Raw genomic sequence first — 24,489 nt, 5'->3', positions numbered from 1 at the left:
TTAAAAGTTATCGCAGGATCCAGAAAAACCACCATTTTCAGCAGTATTTCTAGTCTATTTGTTGCCATAGGACGTAAAGTTATCGCAGGATCCAGAAAAGTGTGACGGACGGACGGACTGACGGACGGACTGACAGACGGAGCGCAAACCATAAGTCCCCTCCGGTGAAACCGGTAGGGGACTAATTACATTATCTTGTCTGCTAAGCAAAAATGTTTACATTGATGATACCGATTTTTCTATAGAAGCCGTATAAACATGCTGTAAAGTTTTAAGACACTGCAGAAAATCATTAACATTCGTATTAACTCGACCAATGGAAACAAGCAATTCCTGTGGAAAGCTCTTTTTTGTGTCTAAAAATAGCGACGAATCATGTGAATGCTCCGCGTTAATTTATATACGAGAGTTTAGTTCTGATGTAAATAATGGATACGAGAGTAATTTTACACATTAAGGAAAAAGTTTTTACAGCAGTTAGTTATAGTTATATGAATCAGTATAGATTTTTTTATGTACGACCAGTCGGACAAGCTAACCCGCAGTTTTACTAGCCGGACCACGGATCTTACTAGACAATGTCTGTTGGACGTTCCTTAGTGTCGTTCCCTGCATACTTTGTTAGATGTTTATGAAATAAAATTGAGATATAACAATTATAAGACACTTCTTTCAAAAAAAAAAAAATGGGAATTTTTTATTTCGGTTTGGAATCGGGTCCGTTTGCTTTGGGATCGGGTCCATTTTACAGCCTTTTTTCACACAGCAGATATCCCCTGCACACACATCCAGTATATCATACGTACAGACTGACTGCCCATCATGCCCTGTGGTGTGGAGGTTGCCGTCCCCTGCCCGTCGTTGCTCTCCTTACCCCAGCTGCACTTCACCTGTTGTTCTCCGACAACCTGACCATGCACCCCGCAAATAGCCTGGCCTGCACTCTCCTTGTTGTTGAACCTGTGCACACAGAACACATTAAATGAACACACTGGGGGGTACATGTACTAAGAGTAAACTAGTGAACACAAGACTATTGTCAAGCAATATAAGTCCCCTACCAGCTCCACCATTGTCAAAAATTCCACCATTTTCAGATTTTTTAAAATATATATTTGTTGCCATAGCAACCAGAATTTTTGACGAAGGAACAAAATGAAATGACATGCATAATGTACATATTTCCATCTATCCATGTTTCAAGTTTCATGAAAAAATATTAAGAACTTTAAGTTATTGCAGGATCCAGAAAACCACCATTTCAGCAGTATTTCTAGTCTATTTGTTGCCATAGCAACCAGAATTTTTGACGTAGGAACAAAATGAAATGACGTGCGTAATGTTCATATTGCCATCTATCCGTGTTTCAAGTTTCATGAAAAAAATTAAGTACTTTTAAAGTTATCACAGGATCCAGAAAAGTGTGACAGACTGACTGACTGACAGACGGAGCGTAAACTGTAAGTCCCTGCTGGTGAAACCGCTAGGGGACAATTATCTGACTAACTTTCATATTGTGTTCTCAGGTGAGCTAAAAACACTTAAGGTATTTTTCTTTGTTCTGAACGTTCTGTTTATTCTTGGTATAAGAATGGCTTGGTCCATAATTATGAAGATTTTGACCAACAACCAGGCAAGGTCATAAACATACCTAATGAAAGCATATCCCTTGTCTTTGAAGACTCTGATTTCTTGTATAGTACCATAGGAAATAAATGTTTTCCTGATGAGATCCTCTGAAATAACAAAGTTATGCTGATTTATTACAGAGCTATCACTGTCACCATGTTTACGTCTTCTTCCAGGGCATTTATATTCATTACAGGAGTATTAGATCTACTATGACACTTTACAGTGTAAATTACATGTACTGTGCATATTGAGCTGGCAATAACTTTTAATTAACATGGAATTTGTTGGTAAAGTTTTAAGCACCATAAACAATTTAAATTACTTAAGAAAGATATTACTGGAAGAAAGCATATCAAATATGAATAAAAACAAGGCAGGCCTTTTTCTAGCCACTTTGACAAAAATCTGATATTTTGACTGGGAATTTATTTTGCTGGAATAGTCCACTGATTTGGGAAAAACAAATTTGATATTACTGTTTATAATAATTCTAGTAATAAGAATAAAATCATATTTATCATAGATGCATACTTTTTTCCTGCATTTCATATTACATTTAGATAATTTGACACTTCCTTTTTTCCTTTTTCTCTTTTTTTTTTAAATTGAGATTTTATTATTTTTTCATTTCCACTTTGGAATTTGTCCGTTTTACGAACTTGCAGATACACCAGGAAAAGGTCAGCAAGGTTACCATGGTTACCTGTCAAGCCTTGGAGAATGCCTCCGCAGTACACTGTGCAGTTGGTGGGACTGGACTGACCCATCACCTCATCGAAGTTCAACTGCTTGATGTCTAAAATCCACATGCACAGGTAGGGGATAAGATATTGTATATAATATTTGATAATAGATAATTAGTAATTTTTTATATCCATTACAATACACAGTGACATAGCGGTTTTTTTTCTTTATTTTTTTTTAATTCCTATTAATTTTCTACCAGCAGAGTATCATTGACATATGAACACAAGTTAATGAATGGAATAATGTTTTTTTCAAACAGTTTCTAAAAAACAGTTTCTAAGTATTTAGAAACCGGGCCCGTATTCACCAACCGATTCTTAGACTTAAGAATAAAGAATAGACTTAGAACCAAGAAAAATGTGTTCAGTGTTTGAATATATACAGGCCTCCACTGGTGATTATGTCATTAACAACATGTTCTATATGAAGAATAATATAGATAGAGATGTTTACTGCAGAGTTTGACTCAAAATTAAAGAAATTCTTGAATATTCTAATTTAAAGAATTTTCTTTATTCTTAGACTTAAGTCTAAGAATTGTTTGGTGAATACGGGCCCAGGTCAATCTTTTTTGTTGTTGCTAAATTCTCCACAAATACAATTATACTGCAAAGGTTATTACAAACCTTAATAAACCTCTCAAAACACCACTAACAACATGACTTGACATTGTGCCATAGTTTTGCCAAATCAACTAAAGAGCACTTACTTTCTTTTGTAGGAGGGGCTGGGGGTTTACGGGTTGCCCAGTTTGTGCGTATTGGTCGACTACCGAGCCATTGCCCGTTCATATTTGATATCGCGGATTCTGCATCCTGCAAACAGAAAATATTACAAATTAATGAATACGTCCCATAAACAGTCATCCAAACAGTGTTTGTTTTTGGGGCTTAAATTTGTTGCTGTTATTCCCAAATCATTGAATAAATTCCCAATTAAAGGTTTCCGAAAAAAACACAAAAAAATAAAATCTTTTGTTAAATAAAGAGCAACATTTACTTAATTTCTTTATGCAGCTCTGAGGTTTAAACCTTCCTGAATATAACATTAAAGAATTTATTCTCAATTTTAAAGTCTGTGTTTGCAAAAGATATCATATACCAACTATAGTCAAACCAATGTGATCATTCCCATTCCAAAGGGTCCCAGCCCCATTACCAAAATGGCTAAAAAAGACACTGACAGAATGTAGCCTTCTTCACCCTTTCATAAATAATTCTATCAGGCACAGAAAAACAACAACAACAACAGACGTCTTATTTAAAATCTAAGAAATCTATTAAGTACAGAAAACGAGCCACCTGTCACATTGAAACAACATGACCAGGCGATTAATATTAAATAAGCAATATGAAGATTGAAACAGTAACTGTAAACTTCTCATTAAAACTAAGAAATTACAAGATAAAACATGAGAGACAGGTCATTAAAATGTCATTGAAGCTTTATTATTGCTTTTTATTTACCCATAATTTAATTTAAACATCTCCAAGCATAAAACATATAGATTTTTTTCACTTTTAATAAATGAAATATGGCGCCTGCCTTGCACCTTTGTTCTGTTGGATATTTTTTTAATCTGAAGAGGGGACACATTATTTTTTTTTAAACTTCGAGTGGATCTGCACGTAACCACTTTTATTTATGGAAACAATATTGCGATAAAGTTGATGTATTGCCAGGAAAGCAGTCCTCACCAGCAAAATTATATTGAACCTGCATTTCTAAAATTTATTGTCCGAGCGACAAGCCAAATATTAAATTGTAAATTTGTTTTCAATAATGTTGTTAAAATTAAACTGTATGTCCTTTTTTATCTGGCAATTTTTGTCTGAACCACATACTTTACCCTTAACCACTTAGATACGTATTTTCATGCATTTGTAGTCATTTAGAAAGTTAAATGTTATTCAAGACCTTTCTTACTTTATCCAGGTTTTAATGGTTTCAATTCCAATCCTTAGATACTGATGAGCAGCAAACAGCAATAAAGCTGGAACAGACTGCGAGTTACTCGCAAGCTGTTTTGGTTTTATGCTGTTTGCACAAAGCCAATTTCACTTTGCTTCTGAGTGGGAAAGGGTTAAAACAAAATGCATGTCCAGAAGACAGTCATTTATGTGGCAGCTAAGACTGCAACAAATTCAACTCATTTATGCCTAGTGGACTCTCCCATCGTTCTAAATTGGATCAATTTATTTCCAAAATTAGGAATGTCTAGTATATTTATTTCTATATTTAGAATATTTCTTACAGAAATTCCTTAAAGCAAACAGCATAGACCCAGATGAGACGCCGCATGATGTCGCGTCTCATCTGGGTTTACGCTGTTTGCCAAGGCCTTTTTTCTAGACCCTAGGTATAAATGGGTTAAAATCATCACAACATTGAACAGAGGAATGGTTAAACATGAACAACTCAGTATGAATTTCAGAAAGCATGAAATTAAACATTCAATTTAAGAGCAGCTTTTAGCCATGAAAACTTTACTCCACATCTATAGATGAAACACTGAAGTAAATTGCAGCAGTAAATCAAACCGAGTGGCAATTGTTTTCATAAGTGATTGGAAATTCACAGAAGGCGCTCTTGGAGATGGCATGAAAGAAATATTAAGAAGATAAAGCATATGACTTCACACGCAAATCTGATGAGAAAATATTGGAACTTCAATTAACACACAGGACGCTGTTGATTTAAATCACAATTCAATTAATTTTTCTGTCACCATTATGTCATTTGACGCTATAAAAATCCAATAATCGTCTCTGAACTTCTTCCTCTAACATGCTGAGGAAACCAATTTTGTCAAGAGCTACACCACTACCATCAACCAACAACAATATCTATAAATTTCAATCCATTGACGGGCCATTCATCATAATTACTGTTATTTTCTGAATTAAATCCAGACATTATTGTCCCCTAGAGGAAATTGGGGCTGTCTTTAAGTTCCAGTCAACACTTAGGTTTTTCAATATGGAAAAATTCTTAGGTCTTTTAGTTCTGGAAAAATTCTTTGGTTTTTCAGTTCTGGAAAAATTCTTAGGTTTTTCAGTTCTGGAAAAATTCTTAGGTTTTTCAGTTATGGACAAATTCTTAGGTTTTTCAGTTCCTACCATATTCAAAATTCTTACCATAGCTAAGACATCGATTTTCAATGTATTACATCTTATAACACCAGATGGTTAACATTAAAATGCAACAAGTCATATTGTATGTGGGTTGAATGCATGGTCCCAAGAGGTAGACTAGACTGATACGTGATGGTTGATATGTTTAGCAAACAATCATGGCCATGATGATGCAGGCAAAGGGTCGGTTAACAATTTACAGAGTATCGTGGGAATGCATATGAGCCCGTAGATTGCTGTAGGCAGACATCCTTAACGAGTAAATGGAGACAACAAAATGGAATGGCAGTTAAAAAATTAGACCTGACCTTAAGAATATGATTTTTTTCCAAAGGGTAAATCTTCTGGGATGAAGTTCACTTTCTTGAATAAGTACAGATTTCTGAAGCTGTACACTGCATCATTATCAACTTATTTTTGATCTGTTTCACATATGAAAACATGGAGATTATTGAATGAATTTTTTCCAAATGAAATTCTTTTGGACAACTGTTCCAACCTTGAAATAAATGTGCAAACTTTTAAGGGCACAAAATAGAACCATGCATTAATAAGCTACTTTATGGTTCTTTCAATGCCAATGGAAATTATAAAATGGAAATAAAATCCATAAAATAATTATGACTTGATCTTCAAAAGTTGTTCTCATTGCTCGTCGTCTATGCAAAAACGACAACATTGAAATAAATTATGACTTGAACTATAAAGTTTTTCTCAATGTTCGCCACATATACGAATTTCTTATTACAGAAAAGGAACACACATAGACGAACAGTTATACCTTAAAGATCAATCTGACAAAACCGACTCACCTGTTTGTTGACAAAAGACACAAAACCATATCCCTTGGATTTTAAGGACTGTGGATCACGGATAATCTTGCAATCTCTGAAATATAAAATGGAGCATTGCAGATTGCACTGAAATAGAAAATGGAGCATTGCAGATTGCACTGAAATAGAAAATGGAGCATTGCAGATTGCACTGAAACAATCTCTGAAATATAAAATGGAGCATTGCAGATTGCACTGAAACAATCTCTGAAATAGAAAATGGAGCATTGCAGATTGCACTGAAACAATCTCTGAAATAGAAAATGGAGCATTGCAGATTGCACTGAAACAATCTCTGAAATAGAAAATGGAGCATTGCAGATTGCACTGAAAACACAACACCAACTGACTATATTCAAGCAGAAAATTAAATTTATTAATTTTGAAGATAAATGCAGAGCAAAGGATGCACTCTGGTTATATGGCATTTTATAAACAAAGGAGCCTTTAGGTAACCTTGCAAATCACTAAATAAATCCCCAGCCCCCACCCCATCTACCCACATCAGTAATAATGGGGCCAACAAAAGTACATAGCTTAAGGTGCTTTGTTGTAAAAAAAAGCCTGGTACATTTAAACCTTTCAGTGCTGGAATCGAATTTTGAAATCCTTTGCAAACAGTTTGGATCCATCAGGATCCAAACTGTTTGCTATTCTGATAGTATTCTTTGAAAAAAATCAAGAAAATGCTTATTTTAGAAATTCAGCAGACGACATTTTAGCAGACTACAAATTTCCCAGCATGCAAAGGGTTAATATATACACTGAGATAAATATATAATATCAATCTGTGAAAGTCATCGGCCATATTTGATTCAAAACATACCTGTTTTTATCCTTGTGACAAAAACCACATTATCAAAGAGTGAAACAAAGTGGCATGTCACCCTTTAGACCCAGGCATCACATAAAACCATTTATTTTCAATAACTCTCTTGATATTACTGCTTGACACTTGATCTCCTGCTTTGAATCAACAGGCTTTTTACATCTCCTGTTTTTTTATGAGAAAAATTAAATTAAAACAATCAAGGCATAAAATGTCTAAAAGATAGTGATGGCATCCACAGGCTTCATACACACTCCAGGAATGGCCTAAGCGTCCTCCAAGGAATGCTTTGGAAATATGAGACTCTCACGATTTTCCGCTGCCAAAGCACTTAGAGGCAATTTTGTTTCATATATCAATGGAATATAACATGGTGTCTGGTGTCCAGGAAAGGGAATTGTTGACTGGGCAATGTGGCATTTGATGCCTAAAGAAAAGCTGTAGGCACATATCAAGACAAAAGTTTTCTGCCGTTCACATTGTTATAATTTTCTCGATTTGGTCTCCTGTGTTTAGAAGCTTCAGCAGCATTTTAGGGTTAACTTTAAATTTTAGCTCCATGCGGTTGTAAGTTTTATATCCTCTTTAGTAATTTACAATCATAATTGGACATGGACGTTTTTGTTTCTCTAGGGTAGGGTTAAAAGATCTCCTTGGTCTTAGGTAGTACTATAACAAGTTGGGGCTTGTTTGGTCAAAATCAAAATTTAAATTACCACAAGAAAATAAAAAAATTTCGAACTCAAGGTGATAATATCTTTGCCTTAGCTGAAAACAACAACACCAACACCCCCGGCCTTTAAGTGTTCAGTAAATGGCCCATTATTTCACTGGTGTGTCAAGACAGATGGTTGTGTACAGGCAAGAACTGTCAATTATTGGGTCATTGCTATCCAAGGCACGAAACATCAGAAATAAAACTGTGTCTATGACTTGGAATTTAGAGGGGCCCAAAACGGCAATCTTAAACATTATCTAAAATGGTCTTGGCCAGTAGATTATCTAGTTGGTTGTTAGAATTTGATGGACGTTTTCAATATATTTTTATTTAAGACAAGTAGCCCTGTCCAATTGTCACCTGGTAACAACAACGTTCCCATGTTCTAATATCTGACCCGTAATGCTACTTACTACTTACCAACAGAAATATATAAAGGTTACATGTAAAGGGAAAAATTTAAAACCAGAAAAGGTGTTGATTTTCAACCAACTGAACTAACATTATCTGAACTAACATTATCAGTTTACAGACATTTCAATATGTGTGCCTTTTCATTTGAGCCTTGGTCTGAAAAAAACCCAACAGATTAGCCTACGCAGCCCGCTAGCCTGCGCAGCCCGCTAGCCTGCGCAGACTGTATTTTTGTTAAGAAAAGTCTTCCTTTAACCCATTTAAGCCTTGTGGACTCTACCATCCTTCAAAATTGGATCAATTTAATTCCAAAATTAGGTATGTCTAGTATATTAATTTTTATATTTAGAATATTTCTTACAAAAATTCATTAAGCAAACAGTGCAGACCCTGATGAGACGCTGCATCATGCAACGTCTCATCTGATCTGGGTTTGCGCTGTTTGCAAAGGCCTTTTTTCTAGACGCTAGGCATAAATGGGTTAAACACAAAAAATATGTTCAAGTGGACATTGTTTTCCCTGATTAGCCTGTGCAGACTACATAATCTAATCTGGGACAATACTTTAGGTACATGCATGAAAAGTGGCCTTCCAAAAGAGAGGATCATATAGAAGACAAACATAAAACTCAATGATCATTTGAAAAAGGACATTGTTTTGCCATGTGAAAGTATACCCGTCATTTTCACAGAGATAAGCCTCAATATTAATTAGGAAAATGAACATGTCTATACTTTATAAACGAACATAAAATTAAAAGAACATAAATTAATTACCTTCGAGAAAAAAGCATTGTTATATTTTATGTGTTCTTTTTATATTGTTGCACATACTGTTTAATACATTGATGTTTATAAATCAAAATGAAACATTTTACTATTAGGCTTATGGGCAAAAAACAAATCATGTATATTACTTTGGGGATAATACAAACATATCTGCTAATTTATTTGATTTCAACAAAAATTAAAATTAACAATTTTTGCTAAATGTAAATGTAAAGGGTTATAGCACAATTTTCCCTTTGATAAATCATTGCACATTTTGCATTAAAACCGAGCATGCTCCAGTTATCCCATGTACACGTCAGCATAAAGGAAATCAGGAATTAAACTCATCACATGAAATATTTTACATTGCTGTTGTGTTTATAACGAGACAACAGCTGTGAAATTTGTTCAATCACTAGTTAAATGAAAATCAATAGAAAATGTAGACAGGGTTGACAGATGAATATTCGAAAAAAATTGCCTCCCCTTATGAAGCCAATGGTTGAAATACAAATTAATAGTTCTATGCGACCTTATATGTAACCATGGCTTTTTAAGCTCTTGCAATAAAATCAGGAAATCATATTAGTTATTTTAATATGAAAGCAATTTGCAAATGATGATAACTACTGATATCAGATTAACTGTCGGCAATATTTTAATCTCTTGATTTATTTTTAGATTTTGCAACACTGAATGAGGATATAATTCTTATTTCATTCGCAACACATTTAAGAACAGCATTTCTAGAATTTTAATCTTTTGCATAACAGCATTAAAGGCTCTATAAAGGTGAAGATACGTAATTACTTACAGATTTTTAAATATTTTTTTCATATTTTATTTATAAAGGTCATCAAAAAACAATATATATATGCTATTGGACATAATAAAAAAAATGAGCAATACAACTTGTTTTGAGCTCAAAATAAAGTGTCCTCCAAAGTCAATTGTGTTTACAAACAATCAGTTTATTTACATCACTGTTTACTCGCGAAAGAGAAAGTGACTCAGGTCACCAAAAATATAACGATGACTTTTAACGTTTTCCGGTATCACTCACAAAGTAGGTCTCTTCTAAATGGTTAATCGTATGAAGTGATCTAATAAGTTACTTTCTGCTGGTAAAAAGTTGTTAAAATAGAATTAAAATTGAATTTTCTTTCGGCTATTTTTAGCATATGTCAACGCTCTGAGGCTACACATCACGTTAGTTGCAAAAATGTAAACATTTCTTCCAATTATGAAACGGGTTTATCTTCCATAATTCTTGACAACGTTTTACCTAAGGTGTGTTATTAGAAGTTTTTATGCAAGAGTAACTGAAATCTGGTAAAAATTAGACTAGTTGATATGCATAATAATTGGATTTGTCACCTTTATAGGGCCTTTAATTAACGTCTATAAATGTTAGAGGGTAATAAGATTGGCCATTCTAGAATATATGCCTCTAATTACAGAGTCATAATGGAGGGCTAAATGGGCAGCTATTTTATCTTTGACTGCTGACAGACGGAACAACCCCAATAATATATCCAACATCTACTAAAAAAGGCAATTATTATGTACCTAATCCCACAAATCATCACAAACTTGGAGATTGTTTATCAGTGTTATATTTATTGCGATATCCATGCGTCTCATAGGCTCGGATCAGTGGCAAAACATCATAGCAAGCATCCCTTTGTAGCCGATCAGCTCTACCATCAATTGACAACCTAATTTAATATCGCATTCCTCGGAATGGGCATGTGAACCCAATAACATAATTGTTCTCTCATCAATAAAACTAATTTGATTCAATATTAGCTTACAAATGCTTTCAATATAATCATAAAAAAGTTCTGCTTTTCAATTTCATTTATTCAATTAAACTTATTGGCATTCAAACAATTGACATTTCCAGTGGCAGAGCAATGCATTAATTGATTCATCACCATCAAACAATTGCAGATTTTTATGTGAACAGACTAACAATAGAAAATAATTTGAAAGCAAGAATGGCATCACATTTAGCAAACACTGGCTGACAAGTTTTTGCCTAAGGCTACACAACACTATAAACCATATTTTAAGTAAGGCTTTGCCAGTATCATTCACACAAGCAAATGATCTTTATTCTTGCCCTTTCAAATCCAGACCCTTTTCTTTGGTTGGGTGCCATGAATCAATTAGTCCTACACTATCACCCACATATACAAGGCTTGTGCATAGCAGAACACCCATAGTCAAGGATAACGATCATTTATGGTCGTCAATAATGTATTGCTATTTGACCAGCAGAAATCAACAATGAAATTCTCAAATAAAAGTGTTACTTAAAAAATGTTTGATTTAAAATGCTGCCTTTTAAGAAGAATTAAAACGAAATAGGACTTTTAAATGAAATATTACGACAGATTACTATGTTTAAACTAAAAATTGATAAGGCATTTTGTTAAATTTTTTATTTCCATATATTACCAAAATTCAAAGTTCCAGATTTCAAAGCAGGTTCTTGCATCTGTTTTAGACAACAAACAAATATGGAAGCAGTCAAAAAGTGAAGATATCGTTTTTGCCTAAAAAGGATAACCTATGATAATGACCTTGATGATGTTTCGACCCACGATTGGCTAACAAAACTCCCAATCGCAAAAATATGAGAACATAATACTCTCAATAGATTTCCAGGCAAGCTAGCTAATACATCAGGCAAACAAGCATATCATAAATATGACGTGGGCTCATTAAAATTTTACATCTCCTCAATATCGCCCCACTATTTCAGTAGCCTTCATGTACCCGCGGGAGTGAAAATAATGCCAAATGATTGCAATGGAAAACTAAGAATCAAATATACAATAACTGTCTCCATGTTGCAGCCTGTAATGGGTAACAGACTGCACTCTGGGGAAATAACACAGGGTCTGTGTGCCAAATATTTGTTTCATTTGATGAATTCGTCACTAACACAACGCCCAACATGACTGCCTGTGTTTAAAAATAAAGACCACCTCTTTGACGCCATTAAAAAAGGCTGGTAACAGGAGTTTTATCATAACATTTTGCACATCTTTGATTTGAAAACAAAGTATTTTAAACCAATTAATCCAACTTAATAAAACTAACATAAATGTGAGACTGGCAATCTCAAGTTAAACTAAAAACTGTCAAAAAACTAAAACATGCCAAAATGGGTCTATAGCCAAGTGCATACTGCGCAGGCTAATCTGGGACCACACCAGATAAACATTAAGCACCGTTTTCCCAGAACTCTGCTATATGGTACTTACGAAATTTCTCCAAACACCCCGAAGGCACCTTTAAGCTGATGTGTCTCAATGTCTGGACTCAGGTCTCCTACGAAGATGTGGAAATGCTCTGAAAGACACAATGCGTTAACCCTTTATCACTAAGGAACATATTTTTAAGGATTTTTATAGTCCCTTAGAAAGTAAAATTTAATATAAGACCATTCTTACTAAATTCAAGTTTACAGGCTTCATTTCTGACCCTTAGATATTGATAAGCAGAAAACAGCATAAAACCTAAACAGAATGCAGATTACCCGCAGGCTGTTCTGTTTATATGCTGTTTGCACATAGCCATTTTTACTTTGCAGTAGAAAAGGGTTTAGACATTTAATTTGGAAATCATTGTCTCAAACAAAACTATTAATTTCATATTCTGAGTGGATTTTAGTTATATTTTTTCTAACCTAACATGCCTCTTATTTTATTAATAGCGGCTGTTTTTTTTCACATTTTAGCTGTATTTTTAAACTGTATTCATGCCTGCATTGACACATTCTCTTTTTTGAGGATTAAACAAGACCTGTCTCCATAGGATGACATATGCCCCCAATAAACGCTTTGATAGAAGTTATTGCAATGCACTAAGTGACCCCGTGACCTAGTTTTTGACCCGGCATGACCCATATTCGAACTTGACCTAGATATTGTCTTGATACAACTTCTGACTAAGTTTGGTAAAGATCAGATGAAAACTACTTCAATTAGAGAGCGGACACCATGCTAAATCCTTGAAATGCACTAAGTGACCCCGTGACCTAGTTTTTGACCCGGCATGACCCATATTCGAACTTGACCTAGATATTGTCTAGATACAACTTCTGGCCAAGTTTGGTAAGATCGGATGAAAACTATTTGAACTAGAGCTTTGTCACAGACGTGACGAACACCCCCACATGCCGCATTGACACAGTCTATTTTGCATGTTGTCTTCAAAAAAAAAAGCGGACACCATGCTCAACGTTTAAAACGCACTAAGAGACCCCGTGACCTGGTTTTTGACCCTGAATAGCCCATGTTCGAACTTGACCTACACATCAGCTAGATACAACTTCTGACCAAGTGTGGTGAAGATCAGATGAAAACTACTTGAATTAGAGAGCAGACACCATGCTGAATGTGTAAAACGTACTAAGTGACCCAGTGACCTAGTTTTTGATCCGGCATGACCCATATTCGAACTTGACCTAGACATCATCTAGATACAACTTCTGACCAAGTTTGGAGAAGATCGGATGAAAACTACTTGAATTAGAGAGCAGACAACATGCTCAATGTTTAAAATGCACTTAGTAACCCCGTGACCTAGTTTTTGACCTGCCATGACCCATGTTTGAAATTGGCCTAGTATCATCTAGATACAACTTCTGACCAAGTTTGGTGAAGCTCTGATGAAAACTTCTTGATTAAGAGAGCGGACAACATGCTGAATGTTTAAAACGCACTAAGTGACCCCGTGACCTAGTTTTTGACCCGGCAAGGCCCATGTTCGAACTTGGCCTAGACATCGTGTAGATACAACTTCTGACCAAGTTTGGTGAGGATCAGATGAAAACTACTTGAATTAGAGAGCGGACACAGATCGACCGACAGACAAGCTAACTCCTATATACCCCCCCCTTAAACTTCGTTTAGTGGGGGTATAATTAAAGAGCGGACACGAAAAGTGTGACAGACTGACAGTCTGTGGGAGCATTCTTTAGATCTTCCCCAATAGACACCAAGTACTGGTTCTTGTCCCAGGGAACGGACTCGAGAGTTATATATAAGCCTTAGGCTTTCGATTCAATCCAACTAAAATAAATGATTCAAACTAAACACTATAGTCTTGCAATGAAAATGGGGCCTAGGGTACTACTCACTGCTTGTGTCCTGTTTGGGTACGTTGCTAGGTGATGTGGCCCAGTTTACTTTCATCTCCTACAAAATAAAACATAAACCGTTAATGAATGGCCAACGAAAACAGAATATACAGAAGCAATAATCATTTTACCCCATTTATGTCTAGTGGACTCTCCCATCTTTCTAAATTGGATCAATTTTATTTCCAAAATTAGGGATGTCTAGTATATTTATTTCTATATTTAGAATATTTCTTACAGAAATTTCTTTAAGCAAACAGCAAGGACCCTGATGAGACGCCGCATCATGCTGGGTTTACGCTGTTTGCCAAGGCCTTTTTCTTGACGCTAGGCATAAATGGGTTAAATACTGTTGACTTGCAACACAGGCTATGGTAGGACCGATATGCTACTCAACATTTAATGCTGACGATTTTTTTTTGTACTTTTGTTATTGTTATTGTATTGTAACACATATTATATTTGTTCTTAATGATTATTGTGAACATTATGGTAATTGCACGATTATTCATCGACATTTCTAAAATATTCTTAAATTACATATTTCTCAGAATGTCAATACATGCTAAAGCGACTTGATAATATGTCAACTAGTATCTATTAAAAATGACTACAGAAAAAAAATGTCAGGGGAATACAGAATAGAAGTCTCATACAAACATTTCTGGCTTAAAATTGAAAACTAACATCTGAACCAGTAACCACTATTAACAAAAAAGTATCACATAGACAAATGTCTCGGGGGAAATGAGGTGAAGAAAAAACTGAAAGCAAAATTTAAATTGACTGATGCTATGAAGTAACGAAAAAATTACTATTACAAAACAGCAATGGAAAGCCAGGCGCAATTCTGTAGTGCAATTATTGATTTATTCAATAGTTATAGAATAATAACATAGAATAATTATAGTCAAATCCATCCAGACCACATTAAAAACAATCCAATCTCTTTCATGGTGCCATTGCAAATGAATCTTCAATGATAATCATAATTTGCATAACAATTACAGCTTGACTTTAAACCAAACCATTGCACAATATTAATCCATGAATTATTATTGAATCAGCAATATTACCACAGCAGTCTTATCAATGTTATTATTAAACCTTTCCCACTCAGAAGCAAAGTAAAAATGGCTATGTGCAAACACCATAAAACCAGAACAGCCTGCGAGTAACTCGCAGTCAGTTTAGGTTTTATGCTATTTGCTGCACATCAATACCTTAGGGTTGAAAATGAAGCCTTTGAAATTTGAATTTAGTATGAAAGGTCTTTAATTATATGTAACTTTCTAAGGGACAACAAATGAGTCAAAATACATATCTAAGTGGTAAAAGGTTAAATTGTTGTGAATTTCTGCAACACAGCTTTGAATTTGGAATGAAGCTGACAGACTGATGAAACTTGAGCAACATCGTGCAAAAATGGGTCTTATGCATCTCCAGCCAGTCTGGGTAGTGGTGCAGTATGGTCAGGAGCTAACCTGTCCGCTAATGACACCACCAAAACTTGCCGTACTTTTTAGCTGAAGCGTTTCGTTTAATGGTTGATATAACTAACATCTTGAACTGTCAAAATTGAGAAAGAAGACTTCATAACTGCATAAAGTAAGGGCTGAATATGAACAGCTTATATTATAAACAGCTGCAGATTTTCAGTAAACATTTCCTGAAAACGGAATTCAAAACTGAATACTACAGGTAATTTTTTTTAAGTATAATGGCTGACATGCATTTTAACCATATCAACTCACTTCATATCCAGTCAGGCTCCATATCAACTCAAGCCTTAAGTTTCTTACTTAAACAAGGCTATTGTCAAGCAATATGGTCCCCTACCGGCTCCACCATTGTCAGAAATTCCACCATTGTCAGAATATATATTTATTTTTTTGTTGCCATAACAACCACAATTTTTGACGTAGAAACAAACTGAAATGACGTGCATAATGTCCATATTGCCATCTATCCATGTTGCAAGTTTCATGAAAAAATATGAAGAACTTTTTAAGCTATCGCAGGATCCAGAAAAATGTGACGGACAGACTAACTGACTGACTGACACACAGAGCGCAAACCATAAGTCCCCTCCGGTTTCACCGGTAGGGGACAATAATTGTGTATGTCACATATACAATTAATTATAGGTCTTTGGTAAAATGTACTTGTTCTAATTCAACAAGTAATCTACTGAATTATCTTTAATTTACCAGAACAAATTTTGCCAAACATTATTTACAGATCATAATAGCTTAAAACACTTCTTATTTGTAATTTTTTTTTATGTTAATCTAAAACATTTAGGAAAGGTGGATATGCATGAAAAATACTATTTGACAATGCAGGCCTTTTCCTCTCCATTTTGGGAAAACGCCAAACCGGAATTTTGGGAATTTCGCGTCGTGAAAACAAACATTTTGGGAAAAAAATAATCGCAAAACTGGCTCAATTGGGAAAAATAATCGCATGTAAATAGTGTTTCTTATATTTCAAAGAAGCTGTTAACTGGTGAATAACAACTATTTTGATAACATATTATTAAAATTTTACAAAATAATATGAACATGTGTGATAAGTACATTTTTTTTTTAATCTGATTTTGGGGAAAGGGCCTGGCCTTTTTTGAGGTGAAAAAAAACGCGGGAAAATAAGAAAAGTCTTAAATAATCAATTTAACATAGTTTACTGTTTTTAAAACAAATTCAAGGCAACAGATAATTTAATTATGCAATATTTTTTCTATTTTCTACACTGGATCAGGTTAACTTATATATTTAAAGGTTTAAAAAAAAAAATAATAATAATATTTTTTTGGGGGGGATTTTTTTTTTCAATTGGGAAAAAAACAACCAGATTTGCATTGGGAATGGGGCCGAATTTCGGACCCGTGGCATAGGGCCCAAAAGGCCTGCAATGACATATTCATTGAACTATTGGAAATATTTTTTTGCATTAGGAATGGCATGGGGTCTTTAGCGTGAATGCTATTGAGTTCACCCAGGCTTTGAGTGTGATTTGGTGAATCACAGTAGCTCGAATCTTAATTCAAACATTTTGTTATCACAGTAGTTGTTAGTTTAAACTGATTTATTTTAGCTTGTCTGCATTGAAAGTAGTTAATTTTTAACGCTCTTGAGTCAGTTTCCTTGGACAAGAACCAGTACTTTGTGTATTAAGGAGTAGATCTTACGAACACTGGGCATTGAACCCATGGCTTCCCAGTCGCTAGGCAGACACCATATTAACAACGCCACGGCAACACTTGTTGTTTGCAAAACAACAAATAAAAACATTGTTATAAGTCAACATCAAACAATGGAAAAGGGGTGCATTAATTTAATATGCATTCAGGAAACGCTGGTAGCTGATGGTTACTTTGAAAACACACAAACATATCAATGCAAATGGAGTTTCAAACGTAACATTGTTCTTGTGCTTACAATGCATTACTCTAAGCCAAACCATTATTTTAATTTTCTATCTTGTTCCATAACGTGCGATTAATCATTCCAGTTCCATTACAATCACAACTGAGAGAGATTGTTATAAAACATAAATCAGACCGCGGCTAAATTCAATTAAGCAACATGCAAGTTTCCAATTCATAATTGCTGGTTTCCCCCACGTTCCTTCGACACCCAACGTTTGTGATCTGCCCAGTATTTTGTTGGAAATTCCTCGCATTTATTGTCAGAATATCACATCTATTTAACCGCCCCTAATCAATAGCATATATGACCTGTGTGACTCCTAAACCACAACGCTTCATTTAACCCAATCTTTTACACCTCTAATCATTGCTTTAATCCATACCGTTTGAAATTCTTTTAACTGTCATTAATCTCTACTATTGCAGAATAGCAACGTTTTTGATCATCATATTAATGCAAAGTACATCACATTTGTGCAATATATTAGTTTTCGTTTAATCTTAAAGAACCTAAATCAAAGAGAGTGAACTTTGTGTATCATCAGAAAATGAACTTTTTGTATCATTTAATTGAACTAAAAACCCAAAGAATTAAGAAATCATAATGAAAAGGGACGTTTCTTTTTACTTTTGTACTACTATGATAGGACATGATTAGCCATTTTGTTCGTCATATTTCTAAAATGAATAGGGACGTTTAGTGACTTTTGTGCTTCTATGATTCAAAGATGTAATTAGCAACTTTGTTCTTCATATTTCCGATGTATTCCAACAAGGATTATTTTTATGCCATTATGCACCAAATTTTTAATATAGATTTTACAATCAGAATGAACCAAAACCGTCAAAGGTCAAATGCATAACAACCTATGTGACATGCATTTGGCGAATAGGCTACCTTAGATGCTTATTGTAAATGAATTTATATCAACTTTTTGTATGGCTCTTCGATTGACATACAAAATAAGAAACAAGTAAATAGAATCAATAAAACAAAGCATCATACATGGATTCTAATGTAAAGACCTCTGTTGCTTCTAAAACAAGATAACCATGTCTGTTGCAAGTTTCTCCAACATTATTGATATACTTTGAACGGGGTTACACTTTTAAAAATGTTGAACACAAAAAGCACAACTTAAAGTGCATAGAAATTCTTCAAAGCGTCACAGCCAAGGCGTTGACCGTGACTTTGAATGGCCGCCTCATTTCAGAGAAAAGGTGCTTTGATCAAAGGAAACATTCTCACCTGAGTCAAACGCATCGTTATTTTTCCAGTAAGGCAACTTATGCCACAGCAGTCGTATCAAAGTTGACAGAGGTTCTAAACACGGTGCCATCAGGCAATTTGCCCATAAATGAAGCATTTTGTGCTCGGGCCATAAAAACCTCAATCATTGCAAAACAAACTCCTTGCATAAAAGCTGATCAAGTCGGACGCAAATGGAACATCAAAAACTATTGACAGAGCACTATGCAAAATAGACAATTTGATAACAAGAGTATTCATGCACTTGGCAAACACTGCAGATTCAAATAGAATCAGGTTGCACACGATCTTATTTTCCCCTTTCATTAACATTGTAAACCAGCAATGCATTAACTTATTTATGCCTAGCGTCTAGAAAAAAGGCCTTGGCAAACAGCGAAGACCCAGATGAGACACTGCATAATGCGGCGTCTCATCAGGGTCTGGGCTGTTTTCTTAAAGGAATTTCTGTAAGAAATATTCTAAATATAGAAATAAATATACTAGACATCCCTAATTTTGGAAATAAATTGATCCAATTTAGAAGGATGGGAGAGTCCACTAGGCATAAACGGGTTAAAGACAACTTAATAAATTACTCTTTCCAACCATAATATTTCAAAAGATTTCAGAATTAATGCTGAAAGGAACAGTTATAATTATAGATCAATAGAGATTTCAGACGTAAATGAAAAGACATATTGCGACACAAAATGAGCTTCAAACAAATTAAGATCTGTTACCAATTGCATTGAAGATGATCTGAGGTGTGTGTAAAAAAAATACTATTTTAGAAAAAAGAATTAGTGAGAATATTACGAGTTATTTTGAAAACACTGCTTTACTTTCTTGAATGATGGTTTACATTATTCCTTAACAAGCATGCAAATGATGGCCAACTTGGCTACCTTCTTCAATGAATAGTGAGTGTGCAGAACAGCAAAGTCTAGTCAAACAAATTCTATCCCTATCATTTACCACAATATCTAAATAGTTTTCAAAATCAAAATTCGATTTGAATAAATGATAAGTATCAAGTTGAGGCAAGTTAGAATTGTAGCAGCTCTCAAGTATGGTAATAAAATATTAAATTAACAAGGGACAAAATTGTCACAAAACCAGGTTTTCATTGTGAAAAAAAAATCTGATAAAGGGAGAAAACTCAAACTCAACTTTTGAAATGAACAAACAAAATTAACCCCATTGTAAGTTTGTTTTAAAAAAAAATATATTTTTAGTCGTGGCGACCTTGACATTGGAGATATTGACGTGATTCTTTCGTGCGACACACCGTCCCATGATGGTGAACAAATGTGCCAAATGATTTTAAAATCTCACAATGAATGACATAGTTATGGCCAGGACAAGCTCATTTATGGCCATTTTTGACCTTTGAACTCAAAGTGTGACTTTGACCTTGGAGATATCGACGTAATTATTTCGCACGACACACCGTCAAATGATGGTGAACAGATGTGTTGAAGGATGACCTTGACCTTTCACCACTCAAAATGTGCAGCTCCATGAGATGCACATGAATTTATTTTTTTTGACCTGTGACCATGAAGGATGACCTTGACCTTTCACCACTAAAAATGTGCAGCTTCATAAGATACACATGCATGGCAAATATCAAGTTGCTATCTTCAATATTGCAAAAGTTATGAGCAACGTTAAAGTTTTCGGACGGACACACGGACGGACGGACGGTCAAAATTTGTGTGCGTATGGAAAGGCGTTGTCCATATACACATGCATACCAAATATGAAGGTTATATCTCAAGGGACATAGAAGTTATGAGCATTTTTCGAAACCTAAACGCAGATTTTGAAACCTAAACGCAGACCCCTACTTCAAGGTCAAGGTCACAGGGGTCAAAATTGTTGTGCGTATGGAAAGGCCTTGTCCATATACACATGCATACCAAATATGAAGGTTATATCTCAAGGGACATTTATTGCCATTTTTGACCTTTGAACTCAAAGTGTGACCTTGACCTTGGAGATATCGACGTAATTATTTCGCGCGACACACCGTCCAATGATGGTGAACAAATGTGCCAAATGATTTTAAAATCTGACAATGAACGACATAGTTATGGCTCGGACAAGCTCATTTATGGCCATTTTTGACCTTTGAACTCAAAGTGTGACCTTGACCTTGGAGATATTGACGTAATTATTTCGTGCGACACACCGTCCCATGATGGTGAACAAATGTGCCAAATGATTTTAAAATCTGACAATGAACGACATAGTTATGGATCGGACAAGCTCATTTATGGCCATTTTTGACCTTTGAACTCAAAGTGTGACCTTGACCTTGGAGATATCGACGTAATTATTTCGCGCGACACACCGTCCAATGATGGTGAACACATGTGCCAAATGATTTTAAAATCTGACAATGAACGACATAGTTATGGCCCGGACAAGCTTGTTCCGCCAGCCCGCCAGCCAGCCAGCCAGCCAGCCTGCCCGCATTCGCCAATCTAATAACCAGTTTTTTCCTTCGGAAAACCTGGTTAATAAAATGACAGCAATCAGCTATTATAACATGACATGTTATTCAATAAGAATAAAACCATCTATAATTAATTAAACTCATTTCGCAATCATCAAGAAAACCAACAATAAAACATGTCAATGAATAGCATTAATGACCTATAAACCGTACAATTGGACATGAATGTATCTAACATGACATGGGCTAAGAGAAGCAATACTGTATCCCTATATGACACAGTCCATAGCATCATATTGCATGCCATGAAAGGTTTCATGTGAAGGTGCAATAAGCAAGGCATCCATGTCTCTGTCAGCGCAAGAAGTAGTCCCTGGAAACCATCCTTCCTCTGGCTAGGCGACACGCACCATATACCCACAGTACGGATGGAGCAACCAATGGGGAGGTTACAACCAACCTTAAGGCTACAGAGTGAAAATTGTTACAAGGCCAGAGTCAGGCCTGGCATAACACCCTACACTGTTCCTGCCAGTCATAATCAGACAAAGTGGCTGACTCGCTCTCAGCTTGCAAACCGTATCATTTCCCCCCATCGGCATTCATTGTTGCTCATTTGGAAATAAATAATTCAGCAGTACAATATCAAAGTTGTGTATGTGTATCTCTGTTACTGCTTCTGATGTGTATAGAACAGTCGTGTCCATTTGTGACTACAATCTTGTTAAAAGCCAATAAAATTCTGTACATTGCATGTCTCTATATTTGTTTAATGATGCTTGTTGTCTTTCGTACATTTTGGGTTTTCTCTATTTGAACTTTTTTTTTAGATACCAGTGCCTTTTCTGTGAAAACAATATTCACATTTCTAAAAACAGATAGCGTAATTTTTATTATCTCCATAGGTTTTTAGCTTTGTTTTTCACTATGGATCCATAACTTTCCTTAGTACCAATAAATCTTATTTCTTATCAAATGAATATCAAATAGGCCGTGCTCTGTGAAAAGGGGGTTTAATGCATGTGCATAAAGTGTCGTCCCAGATAAACCTTTGCAGACTTTCTGCCTAAACTGGCTTTTAGCAAAGAAGATACTTTCTTTAAACGAAAAATATTATTAAAGCAGCGAGTGTTGTCCCTGGTTAGCCTGTGCAGACTGCACAGACTTATCTGGGTCAACACTTTACTCACATGCATTAAACCCTTTTTTACTGAGCAAAGCCCAAATCAATCAAATTCTCCTTAATTTTCCTCAACTTTATCAATACAACAACGGCACCTCTAGGAGAGTCCATAATCTGAATCATCCGGTGTCAACTTGTCAAAACAATTCTCTGTCCTCGCAGCGATTTACACAATATTAAGCCCTACTTACGACAGATTCTTAATACGGAATTAGTGGCAAATAACAATAGCATAATAATTCTGAGTGAACGTCTGGCCCGATATCCAACACTTCTTATTCGGTGATGATTCATTCAATATGTCTTCAACATTTTCTCCCACTTCATTACCATAGTAAATCCCTAAGACAGGAAGTGTATATTTGCCATGGTTTTATCGCTTGCGTCTTTCTGCCTACATCTGTACGAGGTTTGAACTGTTCCACTCAGTCCATTACGTGGACTTGATTTACGCGTGATGCTGCATTTCAGCATTCTATCAAATAAGACTTTGTATATAATCTCGGAGTAATTATTATTTATGTCCATCTTTTAAGCAATCAAAATGATGACATACCTCACTTTTGGACTGGTGCTCACAAATCTTTTTTTTTAAGTTATATTTTTTTTCTTAAGTTAAAAAATCAGGTAAAACTGAGTCTATGGATTCATTTTGTTTAGTTTGCAAGCAATTTAATGATTAGTAAAATTGGGTATATTTAAAGAATCTTAAATTTGCAGATTCGTGATTAATGCCTTATACAAGACTGCAGACATAAATATTCATTCAACATTTGATTTCATGGTTGAGTGGACCCACAAAAACCACACAAAATTAGAGTCCAATAAATAATATTGGTTTCACAGTCTTTGTTAAATGAACTTTTTAACCCATTTATGCCCAGTGGACTCTCCCATCCTTCAAAATTGGATCAATTTATTTCCAAAATTAGGGATGTCTAGTATATTTATTTCTATATTTAGAATATTTCTTACAGAAATTCCTTCAAGCAAACAGAGAAGACCCTGATGAGACGCCGCATCATGCGGCGTCTCATCTGGGGCTACGCTGTTTGCCAAGGCCTTTTTTTTAGACTCTAGGCATAAATGGGTTAACTGTCAATCTTGGTTTTCCTTGCAGACATCTGACAGCCCTGCATATAGCTGCAGACAAGACTCACTATGATGTCATGGATGTGCTCCTTAAACACAATGCAAAGGTAACTCCAAACATTTGTATATAAGCTGTGCTCTGTGAAAAGGGGGTTTAATGTATGTGCGTAAAGTGTTGTCCCAGATTAGCCGGTGCAGTCCGCACAGGCTAATCAAATACAAAGAATCTCTTGACTCTGCACAAGCATCAAGTACAATAATACAGTTAACATCTTCCCAATGTAATAGTGCACTTTTCATTTCACAGCCAAAAGACCACATCATTTACTATAAACCTGTTCCAGCTCAGAAGCACAGTGACAATGGCTATATATGCAAGCAGTATAAAACCAGGCCAGGCCACAGTAACTCGCAGGCTGTTCAGGTTTTATGCTGTTTGCTGCTTATCAGTATCTAAGGGTTAGAAAAGAACTCTTTTAAACTTCAATCTATTTAGACAAATCTTTACTTAATTTTTATTTTTTAAGGCTTAACAAAAGGGCAAACCTTTTTTTCGAGAAGAAAAAGGGTTAAAAAAAGCCATCTATTCAAATCGTATACATAACTTTGGGAACCCTGGCAAATTCAAGCTCCAAGGCTTCTCAATTCCCTGTTTGATCATATAAGAAGAAACTTCACATTAGAAGGTTGATGCTCTGATAATCCCATTGAAATGATAGGATTACTATGACATACCATCTACAGACCAGTAGCTGCACGCACAAAAATATAGCAAGCATTAAAATATCCTGAAATAAACTAGGTTTTGCTCGGATCCATCAACATTTATTGTAGTTTA

The 24,489-nt window shown here is 35.2% G+C and overlaps 1 protein-coding gene across 6 annotated transcripts in view; it reads right to left on the bottom strand.

Moving 5' to 3' along the window:
• Positions 1-24,489, bottom strand: part of LOC127843083 (nucleolysin TIAR-like) — a 143,016-nt gene that overhangs the window by 15,427 nt on the left and 103,100 nt on the right. For all 6 annotated transcript variants that reach the window (XM_052372897.1, XM_052372899.1, XM_052372898.1 and 3 more), the window contains 7 exons: positions 14,234-14,291; positions 12,354-12,441; positions 6,326-6,401; positions 3,089-3,194; positions 2,336-2,428; positions 1,652-1,736; positions 807-960 (listed from right to left, as the gene is read on the bottom strand). In XM_052372897.1, the coding sequence (XP_052228857.1) occupies positions 807-960; positions 1,652-1,736; positions 2,336-2,428; positions 3,089-3,194; positions 6,326-6,401; positions 12,354-12,441; positions 14,234-14,291 (660 nt within the window). The remainder of the gene's footprint in view (positions 1-806; positions 961-1,651; positions 1,737-2,335; positions 2,429-3,088; positions 3,195-6,325; positions 6,402-12,353; positions 12,442-14,233; positions 14,292-24,489) is intronic.

The sequence above is a fragment of the Dreissena polymorpha genome, chromosome 8, assembly GCF_020536995.1.
Source record: "Dreissena polymorpha isolate Duluth1 chromosome 8, UMN_Dpol_1.0, whole genome shotgun sequence".
Classification (NCBI taxonomy): Eukaryota; Metazoa; Mollusca; class Bivalvia; order Myida; family Dreissenidae; genus Dreissena; species Dreissena polymorpha.
Note: the sequence above shows the minus strand (reverse complement) of the source record. Positions and strands in the feature narration are given on the sequence as shown.